The sequence below is a fragment of the Tympanuchus pallidicinctus genome, unplaced genomic scaffold (genome assembly GCF_026119805.1).
Source record: "Tympanuchus pallidicinctus isolate F22 unplaced genomic scaffold, pur_lepc_1.0 scaffold5, whole genome shotgun sequence".
NCBI lineage: Eukaryota > Metazoa > Chordata > Aves > Galliformes > Phasianidae > Tympanuchus > Tympanuchus pallidicinctus.
Window position 1 is genome coordinate 8,929,647 of NW_026294769.1, and position 20,244 is coordinate 8,949,890.

The following is a 20,244-nucleotide window of genomic DNA, read 5'->3' on the forward strand; positions in this document are numbered from 1 at the left end:
CCGTGGGTTGGTGGAGGAGCCGGGGGGCGGGGCAGGTGGCGCGGCGGTTCCCATGAGCGGAAATGGGCCGGCGGTAGCGCAGCCCGGAAGGAGCGGTAGGGACGGGCTGGCGCACGCGCGTTGCTGGCGGGCGCGCGTGGACGTGAGGCGCGTGGTGCGGTCGGTGCCCCGTAGAGTCGCTAAGAGGAATTGGAGCTGCCGCGCCGACGGCGGGGGTCGGCAGGCGTCTGCTCGCTATGGGCCGCCGGGCGCGGGATCGCCGGCGGCAGCTGCTGCCGCAGCAACGCCAGGAGCGGAGCGGCGGCGGCGACGACCAAGCGGTGAGAGGCGGGGCGGGAGCGGAATGGGCCGCGGTGGGCCGGCGTGCTGACGGGGCCGCGCTGGTTGTAGGGCTGGACCGGCGGCTACCCTGAGATCGTGAAGGAGAACGAGCTGTTCGAGCGGTACTACCGGGAGCAGCGCATCGTGCCCGACGGCGAGTGGGACGCCTTCATGGCGGCGCTGCGGGAGCCGCTGCCCGCCACGCTGCGCATCACCGGCTATAAGAGGTGAGCGGGGCCGGGGGAGGGCCGGGACGCGCCGGGAGCGGCCGTTGAGACACCGCGCCGTGCCTTGCAGCCACGCCAGGGAGATCCTGCACTGCCTGAAGGAGAAGTACTTCCGGGAGCTGCAGCACCTGGAGGTCGACGGACAGAAGGTGGAAATGCCGCAGGCGCTGAGCTGGTAAGCCCGCTGTTGGGGTGAGGCACCCATCCGGCCTTCTGCAACTGCTGTGCCAGACTGGTCTGCAGCCTTTTGCCTTTGGTTTCCCCTTCCTTTCTGCAGGTATCCAGAGGAGTTAGCGTGGCACACCAACCTGAGTAGAAAAATCTTGCGTAAGTCACCGCAGCTGGAGAGGTTTCATCAGTTTCTGGTTAGCGAGACAGAGTGTGTAAGTTCAGACCTTGGTACTTCTTTTGCACTCCGGGCAGATCTTTATTTCAGTGCGGTGTCAGAAATTGCAGTGATACCCATCAGAAACTGACTAGCTCAGAAAAAGTGGAGTCTTGTGTTGCTGTTGACAGCAATTCATCCTGTACCTCTGCTACGTCCCTACAGTTATATTTCTCCTGAGCAAGCAACCATGTTGTTGGTTTGGGGGTGTGAGATCTCATGCCTCCGAAATACAATTGTCTGAGTGAGAAGGGACCCTAAAATGTCCAACTCCCTTGCAGTAAACAGGGATACCCTCAGCTGGGTCTGATTGCTCAGGGCTCTGTCTAGCCTGACCTTGAAAGGGAAAGCCCCTTCAGAAAAGAGGCTTTGGCCACCTTTCTGGGAACCCAGTACTATTGCCTCACCAAAAAGTTTTTCTTTTTTTTTTTTAATATCCAATCTAATTCTCTTATCTTCCAGTTTGAAATCATTTCTTTTTGTTCTGTCCCAACAGACCGTGCTAAAAAGTCTGTTCCCTTCTTTTTTTTATGGCTACCCTTTACATACTGAGATCCTTCCCTAGACCCTTTTCCTAGTGAACACCCCCGGCTTATAACTACTGCTTGTTAAACAGGCAGGTGTTTGAGTATGGTAAATGCTGTGTGTGTGTATTACAAAAAGTTCCCCTTAGTGATGGGTGTTTCTCACTTTTACTTGGTTGAAGTAAATTTCTGATTTCATCTGAGCAGAAATTAGATCTGTAGAGTTAATGCAGATGGAGTAAATCTGAAGTTCTCAGAAACTTCATCTTGATGAGATACTACTTATATGCTAAAATTTAACCCTGAGTTTGTAAGCCAAGTTTGTGTTTTTGACTGTTTCATTATTTTTGTTCCCAGAGTTTTAAAAAATCTGTCACAAAAGAAATGCTTTCTCCTGTTAAATGATTTTATTTTTTTCTCCTTTTAAGGGAAACATCAGTCGTCAGGAGGCTGTTAGCATGATCCCACCTCTGCTGCTTAACGTTAACCCTGATCACAAGGTAACTAAAAAACACAATGTGGCATCTTCATAGAATATTGCTTCATAAGCTGGAAACTACAGTGGCAGCGTTGATGTCCTGTGCTGGCAAAATCAGGCTGCTCAGGGTCCTGTCCAGCCTGGATGTGAATGCCTTTAGGGATGGGGCATTTGCAGCCTCTCAGGTCAACCTGTGCAAGTGCCTCACCACCCTCCTGGTAAAGAACTTACGTTTGTTTTAGCCACTTGAGTTAAAACTGCATTCCTTGGTGAATTAGTTTTGTGTTTTTTCTTGATGATCAGTGTCCTCAGTGGTTATAATTATTCTGTTCAAACAACAACACAGTAAGTTTTTTCAAGCGCATAGCTTGCTTGTTTTGTTTTGTTGTTGTTTTTTTTAACCATTTGTGTTTCTAGATTCTAGATATGTGTGCTGCACCTGGATCTAAGACTGCTCAGCTCATTGAAATGTTGCATGCAGACATGAATGTTCCTTTTCCCAGTAAGTTTGGACAAACTATCAAAAACCTTTGGGGCTTCAAATTTTCATTTTGTTTTCTTGTAGATTACCTTTAATATCCCAGAAAGCAATTGCATTTACCTACCTACTAAATTCTGTAGTTTGTTGATTGTATGAGATTGGAAGGACCTATGTCTTTGTCCTTGAAACTTCTGTGGGCTTCTTCGGCTTGAAGGAGAGAGATGCGTTGGTTATCTTCACAGTCCAGACTGTAGTAGATGTGATCACAGCTTAATTTTTATACATAAGAAGTGCATTTAGAAGGTGGTATCTTATCTGCCTCTATGTTTTAGTGGCTTCCTGCAAACGCTTGGCTTAAGTTGCTTCAGGCTTAAACTTCCAAATACTTACGTTTAGTTAAATGCTCACAGAAAACACTGTCCATAGAACTGGTGAGCTTGGGGATGGGTTCTTTCTGCATTACACATCTGGTGCACAGAGGTTGTCTTCAGTGGCAGTGAAGGCTTTATCTCTGTTCCAGGGGTTTTACTCAGAGAATGAAAAGTGGAAGGAACTTTATCTGTGTCTTTTCAGCTGCACTGAACTTAGAAAATTTGAGAGTGTCTTGGTCATAGTTATTAAACCTCACCATGTTTAATTTACTTTCAGGAGAGTGTCCTCTGTTCATAAGTAGTTTCCTAAATAAAAATATCTGGTGAAAGATTTATGTGAATGTGAAGATGAGCAATAAGCTGTAAATTATTAAATTGTTAAATAGTGAAACTTCTTTCTACTGCTTTATGTTCACAGAGGGTTTTGTAATTGCTAATGATGTTGACAACAAGCGCTGCTACTTGCTGGTTCATCAGGCTAAACGATTAAACAGTCCGTGTATCATGGTGGTAAATCACGATGCCTCCAGTATCCCTAATCTACAAATAGATGTGGATGGAAGAAAAGAGATCCTCTTCTATGACAGGATTTTGTGTGACGTCCCCTGCAGGTATCTTCTGTGTACTAGAATTTTGTGTTACCGAGAGCGTTATCCTGCTTACTAAATTCCAGAAGAGCTGGATCTCTTAAACTGTCTTAGGTAAGGGAATACCAGATCAAGGAGACCTTTTCTCATTCCAAGTGATACTTAAATGTGGTTACCGAACAACAAAGATAGTGTAGAAATGAAAGTACTGCAAAAGGGAATTAGTTACCATGGAGAGGAGTGTTAACTTTTCAACTGTAAGTCCTTTGGGTATGGAAGAAATTTTACCCACAGGTAATATATACGTGTTCAACTTCATTTCTAGTGGAGATGGAACCATGAGGAAAAACATTGATGTATGGAAGAAGTGGACAACACAAAACAGTTTGCAGCTCCATGGGTAAAAGTGCTTATTGTACATCTATTTATCTTTCATTTCTACTCTTCCTTTTCACCCTTCTTTTTAGTACTTGTGTGAATTTGTATGTTAATATATGACAAAGGGTTTTTAGTTTTCATCAAATCAAGAGTTCATACGTTATTCTGAGAAAGTTTTAGTATCTCAGATGTGAGGCCAACCTCCAGTGAAGTGTGTGAATCTAAATCTCTTGTATTTGTGTGAATATATGACACTCACATTCACTGGACTAATTTCTACAGAGTAGATAACAAAGTAGGGAACAGATCAGTTGAATGGGATTCATGATGTTTAGGCAGGTGAAATACTGTTAGAAAATAACTTATGTAATCACAGAAGCTCATAAAACTTAATAGTGATGTTATAAAATCTTTTAAAACCTTAGCTCTTACATGGTTTCAGTTACCTAAGACCAAGTTATGTTAAATGAAAGTGAATACAGGTGCATGGTAAAAAGCATTAATTAAAAGGCAGCTGAAAAACTGAGAATGTTTTATTTGTATTTGTTGCAAGCTGAGAGAGCAGTCGACTAGAATGATTCAGGTGACCTGTGATGAGGTGTTACTGCTTAGTGACTCATTTGTAATTACAGGGTTTGTTGTAGTTGTAACTATGCAGCAAGAGCCATGAGGTGGTTGTCCAGCTCAGTGATGCTTTTTACTGAAGTAAGGGCCAATATTAAACTCTGTTGTCTTTAGTACTTGGAACAGTCAGATTAGGCTTCATTTTAAATTCTAGATTTGAGAAGATAAGGGCTTGGGCGGTTATTTTTTCTAGTGTTGTATGCTGTATAATAGATTTGATGGAGCACTAGATGGAACCAATAACAGAATGTCATGTTAAAGCCTACCATGCATTAGTGCTAATGTTTGACCTTATTGCTCTTCTAACAGGTGTAATTGTGTGTGTGTTTGCAGTATGGAGATAGCTGACAGTTTAAAACTGATTTTAGTTGGTGTACTGCTGACAGCTGTTGAGCTTGGCATGTGCTGATTTTGCAGTCCATGGAGATCTGTGTGTCTGTAGTGTAACTTCAACTGTGGCAGATTTAATGATAAATGTTTCTGGTTCTTGAATGATACTTCATTAGACCAAGGTTGTTCTTTTAGATTGCAACTAAGAATTGCAACTCGTGGTGTTGAACAGCTGGCAGAAGGTGGGAGAATGGTATATTCTACGTGTTCATTGAATCCTATTGAAAATGAAGCTGTGATTGCATCTCTGCTGGAAAAGAGTCAAGGTGAGATAAAAAGTAACATTTTTCCTACTGTTCAACTGGAAAAAAAAAAATGTGGATGATAGTTACTGATAGTAAGGATGTTAACTGTGCTATTGCATTTGGCACACAGATCTTGTATCTGTTCAGTACAGGTACTTTGAAGGTTATTTAGGTGTCCTAGTGAATAAGTGTGTTACCCCTGTTGCTTTGAGCATTGGAGCTTGAAAATTTTCTTAGGTTTGTCCAGAAGGTTTGTTGGTTCTGTCTTATCTGAGAACCTGTTACTTTGTAGTATTGCTACTTAGATAGCAAGTTAGCGATTCCTTTCTCCTTAAGGAAAAAGGAAAATGCCCCGTTCCTCTGCCTGGAATTGTAGTACTTCTGACACTTAATTTTAATGCCTGACTGATCTGGTGTCATCTTGAGGCATCAGCTGAAGTCATGCTGTAAGTAGTCAACGTTCAAAGGAAAGACCTAAATGTCAAGTAGAATCAGTTTTCAAATGTCATTCTGGATGTGCATACCTATATCATTTTTTCACTTATTTCAAAGAGGTGCTTCAGCTGTCACATGGAGCTACTGTAAGAGTAAATGGTTACTCATTTAGAAGGGATGGTTAAATTGTGTAAAACAAACATGGGGAAGAGTAGTCCTAATATTTAAATAACCATTCAGAATCTCAAGAGACATGTTAAGATAGTTCTTCACTAGTCAATTTTTATGTAATACTTTCTGGACATAGGTTAGCTTAAACTTTCTACTCAGTAGATTAAACAGTGATAATTCTGTGTTGATTAATATTTTTTCCAGTCACATTGAAATGCATTAAGGTTGTAAGTCCATAAGATCAGAATATGCAGTTCATTTTCAAAGGCTTAGTCATCCCAAAAGAGCACTCCTCTGAAAAATACATAACCAGTTTAGTGAATTCAAATACTAAGTAAAAATAAAAGCTGTTCTATGACTGTGCTGCCTGGAACAATGACATTTAATGATATAGATTGTGGAGAACTACTCTATGCAGCTGTTAGAAAAAGCACCATGGGTTCTTGGCTGATTTGTAGGGTTGCAAACTTCTTTAGTTGGAATGAGCAGCTCTAACCATCTTTCTTGTCAATTTACACTGTAGTGATTTCATTATATTTTGTTCCTCTGAAGTCATGAAAAGTAATGATCCGAAATCTTTAAGGAAAATTGTTTTTATAAAAGTTAATTAGGATCACAATTTTCAAATTCTGGTTTCTATATATATGTATATATATACATATATATATATTTGTATCTGAGATTTCAGGTGCCTTAGAACTTGCTGATGTCTCTTCTGAGTTGCCAGGTCTGAAGAGGATGCCAGGAATTACAAAATGGAAGGTACTTTTATATGGTATTTCTACAACATTCTTGGTGTGTGGTGGAGTGAAATTCCGAGGGATTAGATTGACCTGAAATAACGTTAGTGACTTGCTGTTTAGAGTTTTAAACTATATGGTATTAAAGAAGAGGGTGAAAAAAATCTTTCCAATGTTAAGTGCCTCTCTCCTCAGCTGCTCTCATTTTCCCTTAGCTTTCTTCTTGGCTCTATCGCCTCCACTTCAAACGTGTTCCCTTTCTGACTGCATTCAGCTCGTGGCCTGTAGATGGCGCCATCATTTCAGCCACTTTTTAACTTCGCCTGCCTTCTCTGCCTTTACTGTCTGTTACTGTAGGATATTACTGTTGTTTAGCTGCTCCATTTGAATCATTTGGAAGTAAAAGCTGTTAAACTCTGTATGGAAATAACCTACAAAAATTGCAGTGGTGTGAGTAATCTTAGTATATTAATAGAAATCCTGTATTTTTCTCCAGGCCTTTTGGGTTTCCAGAATTTAAATCAGATGAGTAGGGAGGCACAAATGAGCCCAAAGCTTCTTTCGTTTCCTGTTAACACTATAATCAAGAAGTAGGCAGCCATCCTGGTAGTAGGATGCTCTGATTAAATTTGACTTATGAATCTGTGCTTTTGCAACACCACTGTTTATATCTTTCTCCAGTGTTTCGCTAGTCTCTTCCAACAGTATAATCTGCAGGTTTGTGTTTGCATGCAAGGTAATGAACAGGCTGCACAGAGTAGAGAATTTCGTATGCTCTGCCATTAGAAATTTAGACTAGAAACTGACTGATTTCTCTCCTTTTATTCCATAATTTTAAATGTTATGCTTATAGCTGAAGGATAAATGTAAAATGCACATTTGTGGCTCTATGATAGTTACTTTAGTTTGTTTTACTGTGTAAGGCTATAAAATGTGTACACAGATTGCAAAGAGTATATTCTGTTCTCAGTGACATTTATTTCTATGACTGCAATTGAAATACAAGTCTCCATAATATGTATTTTAGAAATTAAGCTAGTAAAATTTGTTGGAAGTTGTCTTTTATTTGCTGCTATAATATTATTTCAAGCCTCACTGGCTAGCTTGTCGTTCAGCATGTTAGCTTGCTTTGGTACTCTTTTCACTGGGTACAATCTTTTCTTTCCTGGTGAAACATCTGTTCAGTGGAAGTTCTGTGACTCAGTGATTGCACTGAATATTCCTGAGCATGGGTTAGCTGTGAATCTCTGAAAACAGCAAAAGGAAAACAAGGTTCTGTTCAAGTGATGTTTGGTACTCTGTCCTTAGGTTAGATGATGAGTAATCTCCAGTGATTTAGCTCTGAATTTTGAAGAAAATAACCTTTTAACTTCAGATACAATTGACTTCTGCATCTCTTTTATTTGTTGTTGTGCTGTGACAAGATGCTGGCAAAATATGCAGTAGAAAGGAGTTCAGTATGTTCTTTCCAGCAGTTACCTAACAGAACAGAGCTGTTATTTATCCTGGTATTTAGTGTAATTCTGGACTTGTTTGTGCTTCCAGAAAACACTTCAGTATACCTACCAGTCCTGAAGTCACCATCCCTGTGTCCTATTTTGCTGCCTTAAAACCACGGAAGACCTTTCATTTCACTTTTTGCCCAATGCATTCCTACACATGATCTTTCTTACAGACCTAGTGGCTGCTATGGAAGCAGACATGGAGGGTTCTGAAGCTTCTGTTGTTCACTTTGGTCTTCTTGCTTGAACAGTATTCAGAATATCATACTGCAAGAGTTGTGCCTCTAATCTTTCACTTATGTCCTTTAAAAGCTTTGAACCTTCAGTGGTATAAAGTAGTATTGTATATATGCTGTAACTTAGAGTGGATTTATAGGTGCATTCTAAGTCCTGGATAATATTCAGAAGGTATCCGTGTTCTTTGTAATACCTTGTATTTCCTCATTTAAAGGTCATGCTGAAAGATGGACAGTGGTTTGAAGAGTGGAAAGACGTGCCTTCAAATAGACAAACACAAATACGTCCCACAATGTTTCCTATAAAAGAGGAGGAGAAGCTAAAGGCAATGAATCTAGAGCGCTGGTGAGTTGTTTTTGTTTTTTTTTTTTCCAGAATGGATTTTATGAGGTTTTGATTTCTTAACTTTATATGGTGATGGACAAATTGTAATTAGGAGTTCAGATTAGGAACGTGTTGTAGTACAGCTCTGTGCTTGTGCAGGTTTAAATATGATTTGGTTGCTTTGTATGTAATGGTAGTGCACAATAGTTACATTCCAGTGAATGCTGTTTACAGGAATAAATATTAATACAGCATGTCAGATTCTTTGCAACCAATAGAGATGCATAGTGAAATTACCAGAAAAGTGTGTTAAATATTAACATTTCAACACTGACTTATTTTCAATGAAAGATTTTGCATAGCTATTCTAAAAATAGTGCTTAGATGTGAGTCATTAAAGATCAGATGTGAGTGGTGAAATGAATGCGTGGCACTGATGCAAGTTATTTTGTCAGAATGCTCTATTTTAGATCCTGTTTCTACCTTGATAAATTAAATCTGTGCAATGCTAATACGGATATTTAAGTTTACCTTGAAAGTAAATATGACATCACTAATGCTTTGTGAGAGCCACAAAAGCTGATGATGAGTACACTGCAGTCACGGTTTTGTTATTTGTTCCTAGCATTAGAATACTGCCACATCACCAGAACACAGGAGGCTTTTTTGTGGCTGTGTTAATAAAAAAATCTCCAATGCCATGGAATAAACGCCAGCCTAAGGTAACTTATTTTAAGGGAGCTGAAATGCAAACTTTCAGTAACATTTCTGGAATTTACTATGTGACATAGGATAAAAAATAATTCATAGCAAAATAGCAAGATTATAGTTAAATATGAAGCTAAGACTTTGAAAGAATTATAGGCACTGATTAGATTGGGTAGCTAAAGCTGTTGCTTCCTTTAGTTGTGTGTGGTCTGTCTGCTGACACTGTTTTTTCTACTTATTCTCTAAGTTAATTCTGTTTTCAATATATCTTACTCTATGAAGGGTTGCTCAGGAGTGATTCACTAGCAGATCAGTACAGCAGATGTCAGCAGCAGGATTGTATGTAGAACTGTTAGTAGCAGCAGCAGCAGCTTCAGCCATTTGACTTCAATGTCTTTCTGTCAGTTTTGTTTTTCAGCCGTCAGCACTGTATGTTGACATGAGTCATTTGATCTCAGTTTGTTCTGAGAGAGACTTTGTCTCAATCCCTTTTAGCTGCTTCTGTTTATTTGATTTGCTTCAAGAATTGAGTGAAACTTCTGTCGCAATTAGAAGAAAAGTTTGTTTGTAAGCAAACATCTTCCAAATAGTTGATGCTGTTCTAAATTTAACTCTGTAGCACTGTTGCAGGAAATGTACAGTAAGTTATTTTGAGTGCTGGAAAGCAGCAGATCCTAGCTTAAAATGATCTTCTCTGTGAATGTTTGAATGTGATTTTATACATGGTACAAAAACACCTTTGGTCACAAGTAGTTCAGAGCCATACTTAGTGGTAAATGCAACCTGTGATTGCGTCTGGACTCGAGTAATTAGACTCCCTAAATGGATCTCCTTAAGCACTTCCATAGAAGTAGTTGAAAGAACTAAATGTGTGCAAAGAGCAGGTGTAGATACCGTCTGTTACTCATTAGGTACTATTTTGGCTTTGTTGAAAATGCTGTATTTGAAATAGGTTCATCAGAAATTACCAGAAAAAACAGGAGATACTGAGGCGACAGCAACAAATGCAGATGATGGTTCTGAAGATACTACTGAGAAGCCAACACTTGAAGATGAAGAGTCTAAGAAAGTACAAGAACAGCAAAATTCAGACACTGAGCAGAGCAAAAAAGGAGTTTGCGGGTAAGAGGCTATCTAAATATTTGTCCTGTGACAGCATCATAATTGCTGAGTTGTATTCAGCTCTTTTGGTTTTTCACTCTTAGAAGTGGATCAGTAAGTATTAGTGAATTTTCTCAGTTGTCGTACTTTTCCATCTACATCTGCGAATTTAGCGAGTTAGGAGAATAACCTCCTGGTGTATCAGCATTTGAGAAGTCTGATAGTTCGTTCTTCTCTGGTAAGGAAATAACTATTTTCAGAAGTTGACCTTTGAAAGATCTCAAACTGTCTCCACAATTTCTTTCTCACAAATGTCTGCTTTGTGTGGCTTCTGCTCTCAAGGAACTGCTTGTGCTTCCTCATTTTACAAAATCAACTGTATGTATTATTGTCTTACTGAAGAACAGTAAAATGCCACTACTAAGTTTGGCATATTATCAGTATCATAGGAGCGAGTGTTGATTAAATGAGTTGAATATCCCAGTGCTAAATCACTTTTACTAAAATTGACAATGGTATTTGCTTTTTAGACCTCCACCATCTAAAAAAATGAAGTTGTTTGGTTTTAAAGAAGATCCTTTTGTATTTCTCCCTGAAGATGACCCATTGTTCCTTCCTATCCAGTAAGAAAAAAAAGTTGTTGTTTTTTTTTTAATCTAGTAAGATTCCTAACAAACAGTTTGAGGAATATTAGCAATTTAGTTGATCACACAAGATGGGTCTGGTTGGTCATAGGTAAACTTGTTCCCTGTCTTTGCACTAGATGCCCATCTCCACAGCACTCAAACTCTTCTTAAAAGAGGGTAGTCAACTAAAGGCCGTGGATGGTAGTTGGCTCTGGAAATGTTCAAGTGCATCTTACAGTCTGTGACACTGAATCACTTCTGATGGCAGGAGTCTCTGAAATGCTGATCTTTGTGTACTGAAGCTAATGTCAACTAACTGAAGGTTTTTGCAGAGATAGGTTAAACAACGACACCCATCTGTGTGTTTTGTGTATGTAATTTTGTTGTTCAGTTAATCAAAACAAGTATTACGGCCATAGGAAGTTTTATGCACTGGATCCTTCATTTCCCAAGATGAATTTATTAACTCGAACTCAAGAAGGAAAGAAGAGACAGCTGTACATGGTTTCTAAGGAGCTGAGGAATGTGCTTCTCAACAACAGTGAGAAGATGAAGGTATGGTTCATCTTTGCAACAAAGATCAAAAACATCAGTGATTGCGTCCTTTAACTTTGTTGTGGATTTAACTGTTCATGTAGAGAATTAGCCTTCAGATATTCCTTGTCTTTGAATGTTTGCCTCTCTTTCCTCCTTTATTAAGAGATGAAGTACTGTCTCGAGGGAGGTAAATGTAATTCTCCAAGATCAAAATCAATATTATTTTTTGGCATCTCAGAAATGTTCTGTGGTCTTCAGGTACCTTCACAAATAATCAGAAGCTTGTGTTGATGCTGCTGTAGTTATATGATCCTCTTAATATTAGGAAGCAGTACAAGTTTTTTGAAAGCTTACCAAAAATAATAATTCAACTCAAGTTGTCCATTACCTGGCCCTGTTATATGGAAACAGTGTTTGAAAGTAATTTCAAAAAACTGAAAAACTGTTAAGCTGAACAGTAATGAGATGTCTAATTCACAAAAGTTATTCATTGTGGTGGTTAATAAAAATCCCCCACAAAAATGCATTGCAAATGCTAAAGATTTGTCTTAAGTCATTGAATAAAATGTACTGACCTAGATCAGATAGATCAGATACTGTTCAAGGCCACATACAGTTGAATCCTAAAAATCCCCATGTGTATTCAGTTAACATTTGCATCAGATCTTCAAGATGGATACTTATGTTTTTATTCCACATGCAGGAAATGGCTGCATAACTGACAAAATTTTAAGGAACGAAAGTCTACTATTTAGACAGTAAGTCTTTGGGTACCACAGATCTTATGGCATCCTAATTTTAAGCATCTCTTGTTTTCAAAATAGAAAATTCTGATTCAAACGCTGATTAAAATGACATCTCGATAGTTGCTGCCCTCATTTTAAGCCTACCTTTTCTTCACTGTGGTATTTTCAACATGGAAAGGAGTAATAATTATCTGTCTTGAAAGAGAGCTGTATTTTGCTGGTGGGAATTTCTTTTTCCCTTGAGTGAATTTTCATATGAATTTAAATGAGTATCCAGTCCAAAGAGCAAATGTGAAGTCAACCTTTTTCCTAGTTTTTGTCAAACAATGGAGGAAAAACAAAGCTCAGAGTGATAATTTACAATTTATACCTTTGAATAATGCTTATTGGCTCTGCCTTTTGCAGGTTATCAACACAGGAATAAAAGTCTGGTCTCGCAACAGCGATGGTGAGCAGTTTGGATGTGCCTTCAGATTAGCACAGGAGGTAATTACAAAGCTGTGCATTTTCAAAGGAGATACCTTGGTTTTCTCTTTAGCTTAGAGCACAGCTGGCCCTGAATTCGTCAGATTGAGTAATTTGCATTTTCAGTATGTTTTAAAATTAAAAAAAATACTTTCTGGTATTGGCTAAAGCAGATGCTGTTTTGAACATTTTTCTTTGTGAAGTAGAAACTACATTTTGAAATAATTATATCTATCTATTGAACAGGGAATATATACTCTATACCCATTCATTCATGCAAGGATTATAAATGTCTGCATAGAAGATGTTAAAATACTGCTAACCCAGGAAAATCCATTCTTAAGCAAATTCAGCAGTGAAACACAGAGGAAAGTCAAAGACATGGGTAAGTTTGCGATATGTTCCAGTTTGATATCTTCTAGTTTGCGATATGACAAAACGATCATTTAGTTTGTTTAAAATGGAAAACCAGAAAAAATTGTTGACGTGTAAACTGTGTCTGCTGTAAAACAAAACACACACAAAAACCCTCTAAAATTATCCTAAAACTTGTTAATTAGGTAATTAAGTGTTATTGAAGCCCAGTGTGCCACTAGAAATTGTAGTTCTTTCTGGTCACAGCTTTTGAGGTTTATGAACTCCTGGGAGCTGGAGAGTTGCCAGGTTAGTGACTTCATGCAGCAGTCCTGTGAAGGAGCACAGGAAATAACAGAAGAAAGATTTTAGGTTCTCTACGAATCTTTGCTGCTCAGTTGAAATTTTGTCATATACAATTGTTTCTCATGGTTCTGTGTATCAAATTTAGGTACACGTCTCATTTTCTTATGTGGGGAGTAATGTGTACTTGAACTTTTCTCCTCTGTGCTGAGTGCTTGAAGGAATTGAGACATTTTTCACTTTATTTATATCATTTTACTTTCAAGTGATTGCTGGTTCTTGTACTTTGGGTTTGATGAGGCAAAATAGGAGAAAAACACGTTTTCTGAAGTTCAGGCTGCCATATGCTATTTTGCTTTATTTTATCTAAAAATTCCTTGTTACATTTACTGAGTGAATTAATATGCTGTGGTTCTGAATCTTAATTTGTTTGATTTAGGGGCTTTTTTTTTTTTTTTTGGCAGATGTTTCTGTAAGTCCTAAGCATATTTTGGTTTGAACAAAAAACAAACCTCAAACCACTGGTAGTATCTGTAATTTCTTATTGATGCAGGTAGCTGCTAACCAGCTGTTGAAGTCATGCTGTATGGCTGTCTAGAAACTTGATTTCTTCAAAATTTTTCTGATTTCTGTCATTTGACACTAACCTTGTACTAAGTAACATATCCATTTGTTTTTTTCCTCTCTCCCTGTACTCCAGCAATGGGAAGTATAGTTCTGAAGTATGAGCCAGACCCTGAGTAAGTACATATGTAGCTTTCCATTTACTTACTTAAACTGCTGTTGGCATAGCAGTTTATTTTGAGTCAGGGGAAAAAACCCAACAGTAGAGATGTAGTGAGGTCAGCAGTAAAGCCAGATAGAATAAGATCTAAGGCTATCTTTGCCTGTGCCCCTTCAAAAACAGTTGCAGAGTTCAGCTTTATGGAGGAGAGCTACTTGTTCTACCACAGATGTTCAGCATCACTGCATGTGATGCTTTTGTTTCTCTTTTAAGAAATAGGAAAAAGATAAACATTTCTTTGTTCGTTTTTGTTGCCTAAGCAGTTTAGGAAGCTCTGTGAGTAATCTTTCTAAATGTGAAGTTCATCGCACTGTTGCTTAAATTAGTTTTAGAAACTGTGTCAGAGCCAGAAAATCATTTTACCTGTTGTAGAAGTGGATAGTCTTGAAGTTGGTTTGGTTTTGGTTTCTGCTGCTTTGCATGCTGGGACAAGCAGGTACGTGTTTAGATACTGAAGTTCAGAACAATATACATACATCTTACAAGAACAGACTGCCCAGTGAGGTTGTGGATGCCTTGTCCCTGGAGTTGTTCAAGGCCAGGTTGGATGTGGCCCAGGGCAGCTCTAATATTACACATGCAGGTTGGCAGCCCTGTCTGTGCCAGGAGGGTTGGAGCTTGATGAACCCTTGGGGTCCCTTCCAACCCAGGCCATTCTATGATTCTTCAAGAAATAGCTATAAGCTGTGTTTGCTGTTAATTGTTGTACATTCAAGCTACGGCTGTAAAATTGTTTTCAAGATTCTTTCTCCTACTTGACCAGAAGTAACTGCTTGTTTGTAGAAAACCTGATGATCTTCAGTGTCCTGTAGTGCTCTGTGGCTGGCAAGGAAAGACATCGCTCCGTGCCTTTGTGCCCAAGAATGAGAGACTTCATTACCTGAGGATGATGGGAGTTGAAGTGTTTAAAGCAAAGAGGAAAGAGGGGGAATCAGAAAGTAAAACAGAGGAGGAAGTTCAGTGCAGACCAGCACAAATGGAGGAAGGAATGGATGTGGAAGATAAAGAACGGGATGCAGTCACTAAAATGGAAGCAGAAGTAGGTGGAGAATCTCACCACCGTCCTATGGAAAGCAGTGCTATGGAAATAGAAAATAAAAGTGAGGATTCAGATCAATTTAGTAAAAATACCAACAGTCACATAAGCCAAGAAAGTAAAGATATCAGTACAAATAATGTGAAAGATTAAATTTCTTTCAATGTTACTTCTGTGTGGCTTCCATGAGGCTCACATCCAGACTCTGGCTTTTAGCATGGAAGAATATTTTAAAATTTCAGTTGGGATTCCTATTTTAAAATTTCACCTATTTTATTTTTTAAATGAAAACTATATTAAAAAAAATTCTCTTCAAGCGTGTCTTATTGTTACTACTTTTCGGTTTCACTGGTGGGTTTGTGTGTCTGTTGCTGGCAATGGACCATGCACCAGTAAAATCTGAAGCCTGTCTTTGAAATAGAAAAATGGTATGTACAAATAAACTGGCTGTGGCACTGGTCAGAATCTTACGAAGAATTCCTTCACAATAAAGCAAAACAACAACTGAAGTTTCATTCAAAGCATGCAAGTTCTAGAAGTAACCTTTTTTCTTTTAAGATTGTTTAGCCTGCTAACTACTCAGCCTGACTGCTACATGTGTGGTATTTTTTAATGGGTAAGGGTATCATGGCAAGCATGCATACAAATACACATACGAGATGCCTAACTGGAAACCCGTTTCAATTATTGAAATTAAAACAATGCCCAGCTTTCTGGCAAGGAAATGCAGAATGCATTTTGTCAGAGTCTGGTGTCTGAGATGGTTTTTCAGAGTTGTAAGTTCTTTGTAAGGGAGATGGATTGACCTTAACAAGATCTTCAGCTGTGCTGAGCTGTGTGCAGACTCATGTCTTGGAATGTGCCTGAGAGAGGCTGACTGTCAGTTGGAGTGACAGTAGTTTTCTATTTCTCTGTCCTTTCATCAAGTTGGCTTTCAGTTGTCACAAGATGCGTGTTTATGGCTGAAATAATAGTATAGTATGTTTTTTACAGTGAGTATTTTGTCATATAGTATTTTAGATGATGTTATTTAGACTCAAAAAGTTGTTTTACTTAATCTGACTATTAAAAAAAACATAGTTGGCTGTCTTGGAAGTTCATAATTTACCCTAATTATAATAGATATAATTATCCCTTATAGCTTAGTTTTTACTTTTATCAAGTTGACCTGAAAGGAAAGTGACCGGTGGTACACGGTATTGTCCTCCAGTAGGGCCATGTGATGCAAATATTTGTCCTGCTTGTCAAAGTAAATTTACAGTGTGTGCTTTTACTGATGAAGTCCTAACATAGCTTGGATCCATTTGTTATATCTTGCTACAACAGACTTGTCCTTGAACTACTTCATCAGAGGAAAGTATTCTTGAGGGAGAGATGCAAACTGAAATAATGACCTCTGGTAAGATATGAAGTCTTATGCAATGAAAAAACATTGACAGGACTCATTTTCCTCTTGAGAGTCCACAAAATAGGTTAATGGGGGGGAAAAAAAAAGCCATAGTTCTTGCCCTTGTATTTTGCTTGTTAGAGTTCAGTGCTCTGTTGTATGTACGTATTCAAAGGATTGAGTTCCATGTATTAAGTGCTGTGATTGGACAGGTAGCTTTTTGACAGTTCCTTATGCAGAAGAGCTGCACAGTGGAATTCTCTTGATTTTGAGGTATGTATGGTGTATAATCTTGAATTTTTAACAACATGCATAAGAAAAAAAAATCCTTACAACAGTATCAAACTTAAAGCATGAAAATTAGCATTGGTTCTCATAACTTTGCATCAGCCCCTGAGGAAGAACGATTATAGCATAGCCATTACTTTTATGCTCTAATGATCTCCATAAATTATCAGAAGGTCAAATGTTACAATTACGTAAAGAAATCAGAACTGGTGGCTGCTGTTACTGCATCTGTTGGTGCCTTTGAGCAGCTGTTAAAGCTCTTTTAGTTGATGACTGCAGAGGTTTCAGTTCTGTGGAAGGTTAGGCTGATGAGAATGCTTATTAATACAGATTATCGTGATGTAGCAAAAAGCAGATATAACAGTAGTAACAGAAGAGCTCATGTCTGAAACGTTAAATTCTCTGAGTAGTCCTGTTTTCCTGCGTTACATACAAAGCAGATAATGCTTTACTTCTGCTTTTTGGAGGGTTTTTCTTGTTTTCCCTATTAAGTGCACATGGGAGATTTAAGCCAAGAAACAGGGTGTCTGATCTTGAACTGTCCAGCAGTTTTACAATGCATACCTCCAAAAAAAAAAAAAAGACAGATAATGGTTTTTGTTTGTTTAAATACTGCTAGTTGGCTTGTGCTAGTTGTTTTGTCCCAGTCACTCTTGTCTTGATTATCAGGAAGCAAGGTGCCCAAAACTAGGTAGTGGCTGAAAACGCTGTTGCAGCTTCCCAGGCTGGAAATGTGACAACGTTGTGTGTTGCCTTTCCCTGTGAGGTATGTGCTGCTGTGGCACAAACAGTCAGGTGGCTGCACCTCTACTTGAGTGGCATTGGGCCCTTGGTTGCTGCAAATAACAGAACAGCCAAAGAAGGGGGATGAAGAGAGGTGATAAGTTATTGTATTAAGGCTGAGAATGTGAAAGCTTTTAAAACAGGTAGGTTTATAGTTCTCAAATGATTGAGTCAATCCTCTTAAATAGAGCCTATTAAATTTGTGAGTTTCTCCAATTTGCCATTTTTTAGGAAGACAGGACTGTGTTTCTAAATGTTCTGAAATGCTAGATGCTTGTGCTGGTGGCAGTGTGTTTTATATGTGGTAACCTCAATACAGAAGGGACACTGAGGTGCTGGAGCAGGTCCAAAGAAGGGCAACGAGGCTTGTGAAGGACTTGGAGAATGTGCCCTATGAGGAGCGACTGAAGGAACTGGGGCTGTTCAGTGTGGGGAAGAAGAGGCTAAGTGGAGACCTTATTGCTCTCCTCCAGTATCTGAAAGGTGATTGCAGCAAGAGCAGGGCTGGTCTCTTCTCACTGGGGACAGGTGACAGGATGAGGGGAAGTGGCCTCAAGTTGCACCAGGGGAGGTTTAGGTTGGATATCAGGAAAAACTTCTTTACAGAAGTCGACAGGGCTGTTAAACACTGGAACAGGCTCCCCAAGGAGGTGGTTGAGTCACCATCCCTGGATGTGTTTAGAAACAGTTTGGATGTGGTGCTCAGGGACGTGATTTAGCAGAGGGTTGTTAGAGTACTCTGGTTAGGTTGTGGCTGGATTTGATTGATGATCTTTAAGGTCCTTTCCAACCTGAGCAATTCTGTGATTCTGATCCTGTGATAGAGGGGAAATAAATGCCTTGCATCTTAAAGAATACTCTGATTTGGTTCTGCTTTGAGCTGCCCTGTGGAGAATCTGCCAGACTCTGGAAAGTTATCCTCTGCATGAAAACACAGGAAGATAAGGAAAGACCATGTGGATTGTCTTTTGTAGCCTTGTCTTCAGTAATTACCAAAAGTTAGTCATTTCTCTGGAAGTTTGTTAGAATGTTGACAATGTAGTCTGCTTCTGAATTAATATTCCACAGTCTCTTGGCTCCAGGGTGATTTTTTTTTTTTTTTTCTTAGCCATCTGAGAAATCATAGGCTTCAGATGTTTGTGTATACAGACCTTTGGAAAAGCTCCTGCCTGCCAACGTCAGATTTAGCCTTAGCAATAAACAAAATCAGCTCCTGTGAGATCTCCTGTCTGTTTTTGGCTGCAGCAAAGGAGAACCAGCACGCTGCTTTTTTCAGTAAGAAAATCCAGCCTGGAGAAAACAAAGCTGTTGTGTGTGCCTGCCACACTGCTGACTGAGTGGAGGTCAGCATGCAGCCATGCCCTGGTGTCTGCAAGATGAGGTGTAATCAGCTTTGGCAAGGCAGTGTGGGCAGCATGGAAAGTGGGCAGGGTGACCACAGCAGCAGCACCTGGCAGCCTGTGGCTGATGGGTGCCATGCAGGTGGGCAGAATGCACTGCACTGCTGTGTGCTGGGCCTTGGGAGCAGAGCTGGGTGAGTGCTGCCTGCCTTGGACAAGGCTGAGCAGCACCAGCACCTGAGGCTTGGCAACTTGGGGTGCATTTTCTGTGCCTGCTGCTGAGCCTCATATCAAAGCCGTAATGAGATTTTAATCATTTAATGTCTTGAGCTTAAACAAACCGAAGGATTATTTTTTTTAATGCAGACTTGTCTGCTTCTCGCAGTGTAGCTACTTGTTTTGAATGAAATTGAATTCTTATTTCTGCACTTGGTAGTTCTATTCAGTTACATTTATGCATGCTGTTGGCTATATGTTTGTCTATAACCATGTTTTTTTTCTTTAAATGAGTAACCCAGAGCAATTCCATCTCAGTTATCAGAAAATATGCGCTTTCATTTATATATTTATTCTATCATCTGCTGTTTGGCTTCTTTCCAGATAGAACAGCAGAGCATAACTCTGCATGTAGCTAGCATTCTTAATGCCTCATCTGCAGTCATTACTCAAGCATTAGGATTTTTGTCTTCCAGCGTTACAGTAAATGCACAGAAGTCAAGTTGTTTGGCGAAGAGAATAATAGTTTAGACAACTCTACAGTGTACTGTTTCTTGATGTAGTGACATTTAAATGGGATTTCCATCCACGGAGGTTACCAAGAGTCAGCCAGGCAAAGCCAGTTGATGAGTGTTTATTACTGTCCCATTCTGTGCATGGGGTTGGGCCAGAAGTCTCCAGGGGTCTCTTCCAACCAACCTCTTCTGCTTCCAAGAACATGCTGAAATAATAAGTCAGCAGATGGAACTGATGAAGACCCTATACAGTATTGGAGCTGGCATTCAGAAGCAAGCAGAGATGAAGCAGGTAAGTGGGTTTTTTGACTTTCAACTGTTCTTTTATTTCTTTTAACGTAGAAATCAGTCATCACAATTCCAACATGGTGTTGTTAACTGCTCATGTCCCAGTTCTTTGGGTGTCACTTGGAGACACTGGCATTTCCTGGGAAAATGTAAATTACTCATGTGAGCATTTTGATTATGTTTTACCCATGTAAGATGCTTTTACTATGAAAGTTCATAGTTATTCACCTTGCATTGGTAGGCACACCTGTTTGACCTTCAGCTTGCTGTTGATGCAGTGGCCCTAACGTTAATACCTTCACTTCCCAATAACTGTTGATTTGGCAGTTCTGAAGGACAGTGGTGAG

The 20,244-nt window shown here is 39.5% G+C and overlaps 1 protein-coding gene across 2 annotated transcripts; it reads left to right on the forward strand.

Annotated features, from left to right (window-relative positions):
- The first annotated feature begins 15 nt into the window (after nt 1-15).
- NSUN2 (NOP2/Sun RNA methyltransferase 2) lies at nt 16-15,604 on the forward strand. 2 transcript variants are annotated; one of them, XM_052703504.1, is made up of 19 exons: nt 16-95; nt 391-548; nt 619-723; nt 826-931; nt 1,886-1,957; nt 2,353-2,437; nt 3,206-3,398; nt 3,700-3,774; nt 4,902-5,032; nt 6,306-6,379; nt 8,311-8,441; nt 9,046-9,142; nt 10,081-10,250; nt 10,760-10,852; nt 11,275-11,410; nt 12,544-12,624; nt 12,850-12,988; nt 13,961-14,000; nt 14,828-15,604. In XM_052703504.1, exons 2-19 carry the CDS (start codon nt 493-495, stop codon nt 15,231-15,233), a joined length of 2,190 nt encoding a protein of 729 aa, XP_052559464.1. In that variant the 5' UTR covers nt 16-95; nt 391-492; the 3' UTR covers nt 15,234-15,604. The 2 variants fall into 2 exon arrangements, with proteins under 2 accessions (XP_052559464.1, XP_052559463.1); XM_052703503.1 differs by lacking the exon at nt 16-95 and adding an exon at nt 121-320.
- The last annotated feature ends 4,640 nt before the right edge of the window (nt 15,605-20,244 follow it).

Coding starts and splice junctions, on each gene's coding strand:
- NSUN2 (XM_052703503.1), top strand. CDS start 237: ATGGGCCGCCGGGCGCGGGATCGCCGGCGGCAGCTGCTGCCGCAGCAA. Junction 321..390: donor GCGGCGGCGACGACCAAGCG/GTGAGAGGCGGG, acceptor CGCTGGTTGTAG/GGCTGGACCGGCGGCTACCC. Junction 3,399..3,699: donor TTGTGTGACGTCCCCTGCAG/GTATCTTCTGTG, acceptor CTTCATTTCTAG/TGGAGATGGAACCATGAGGA.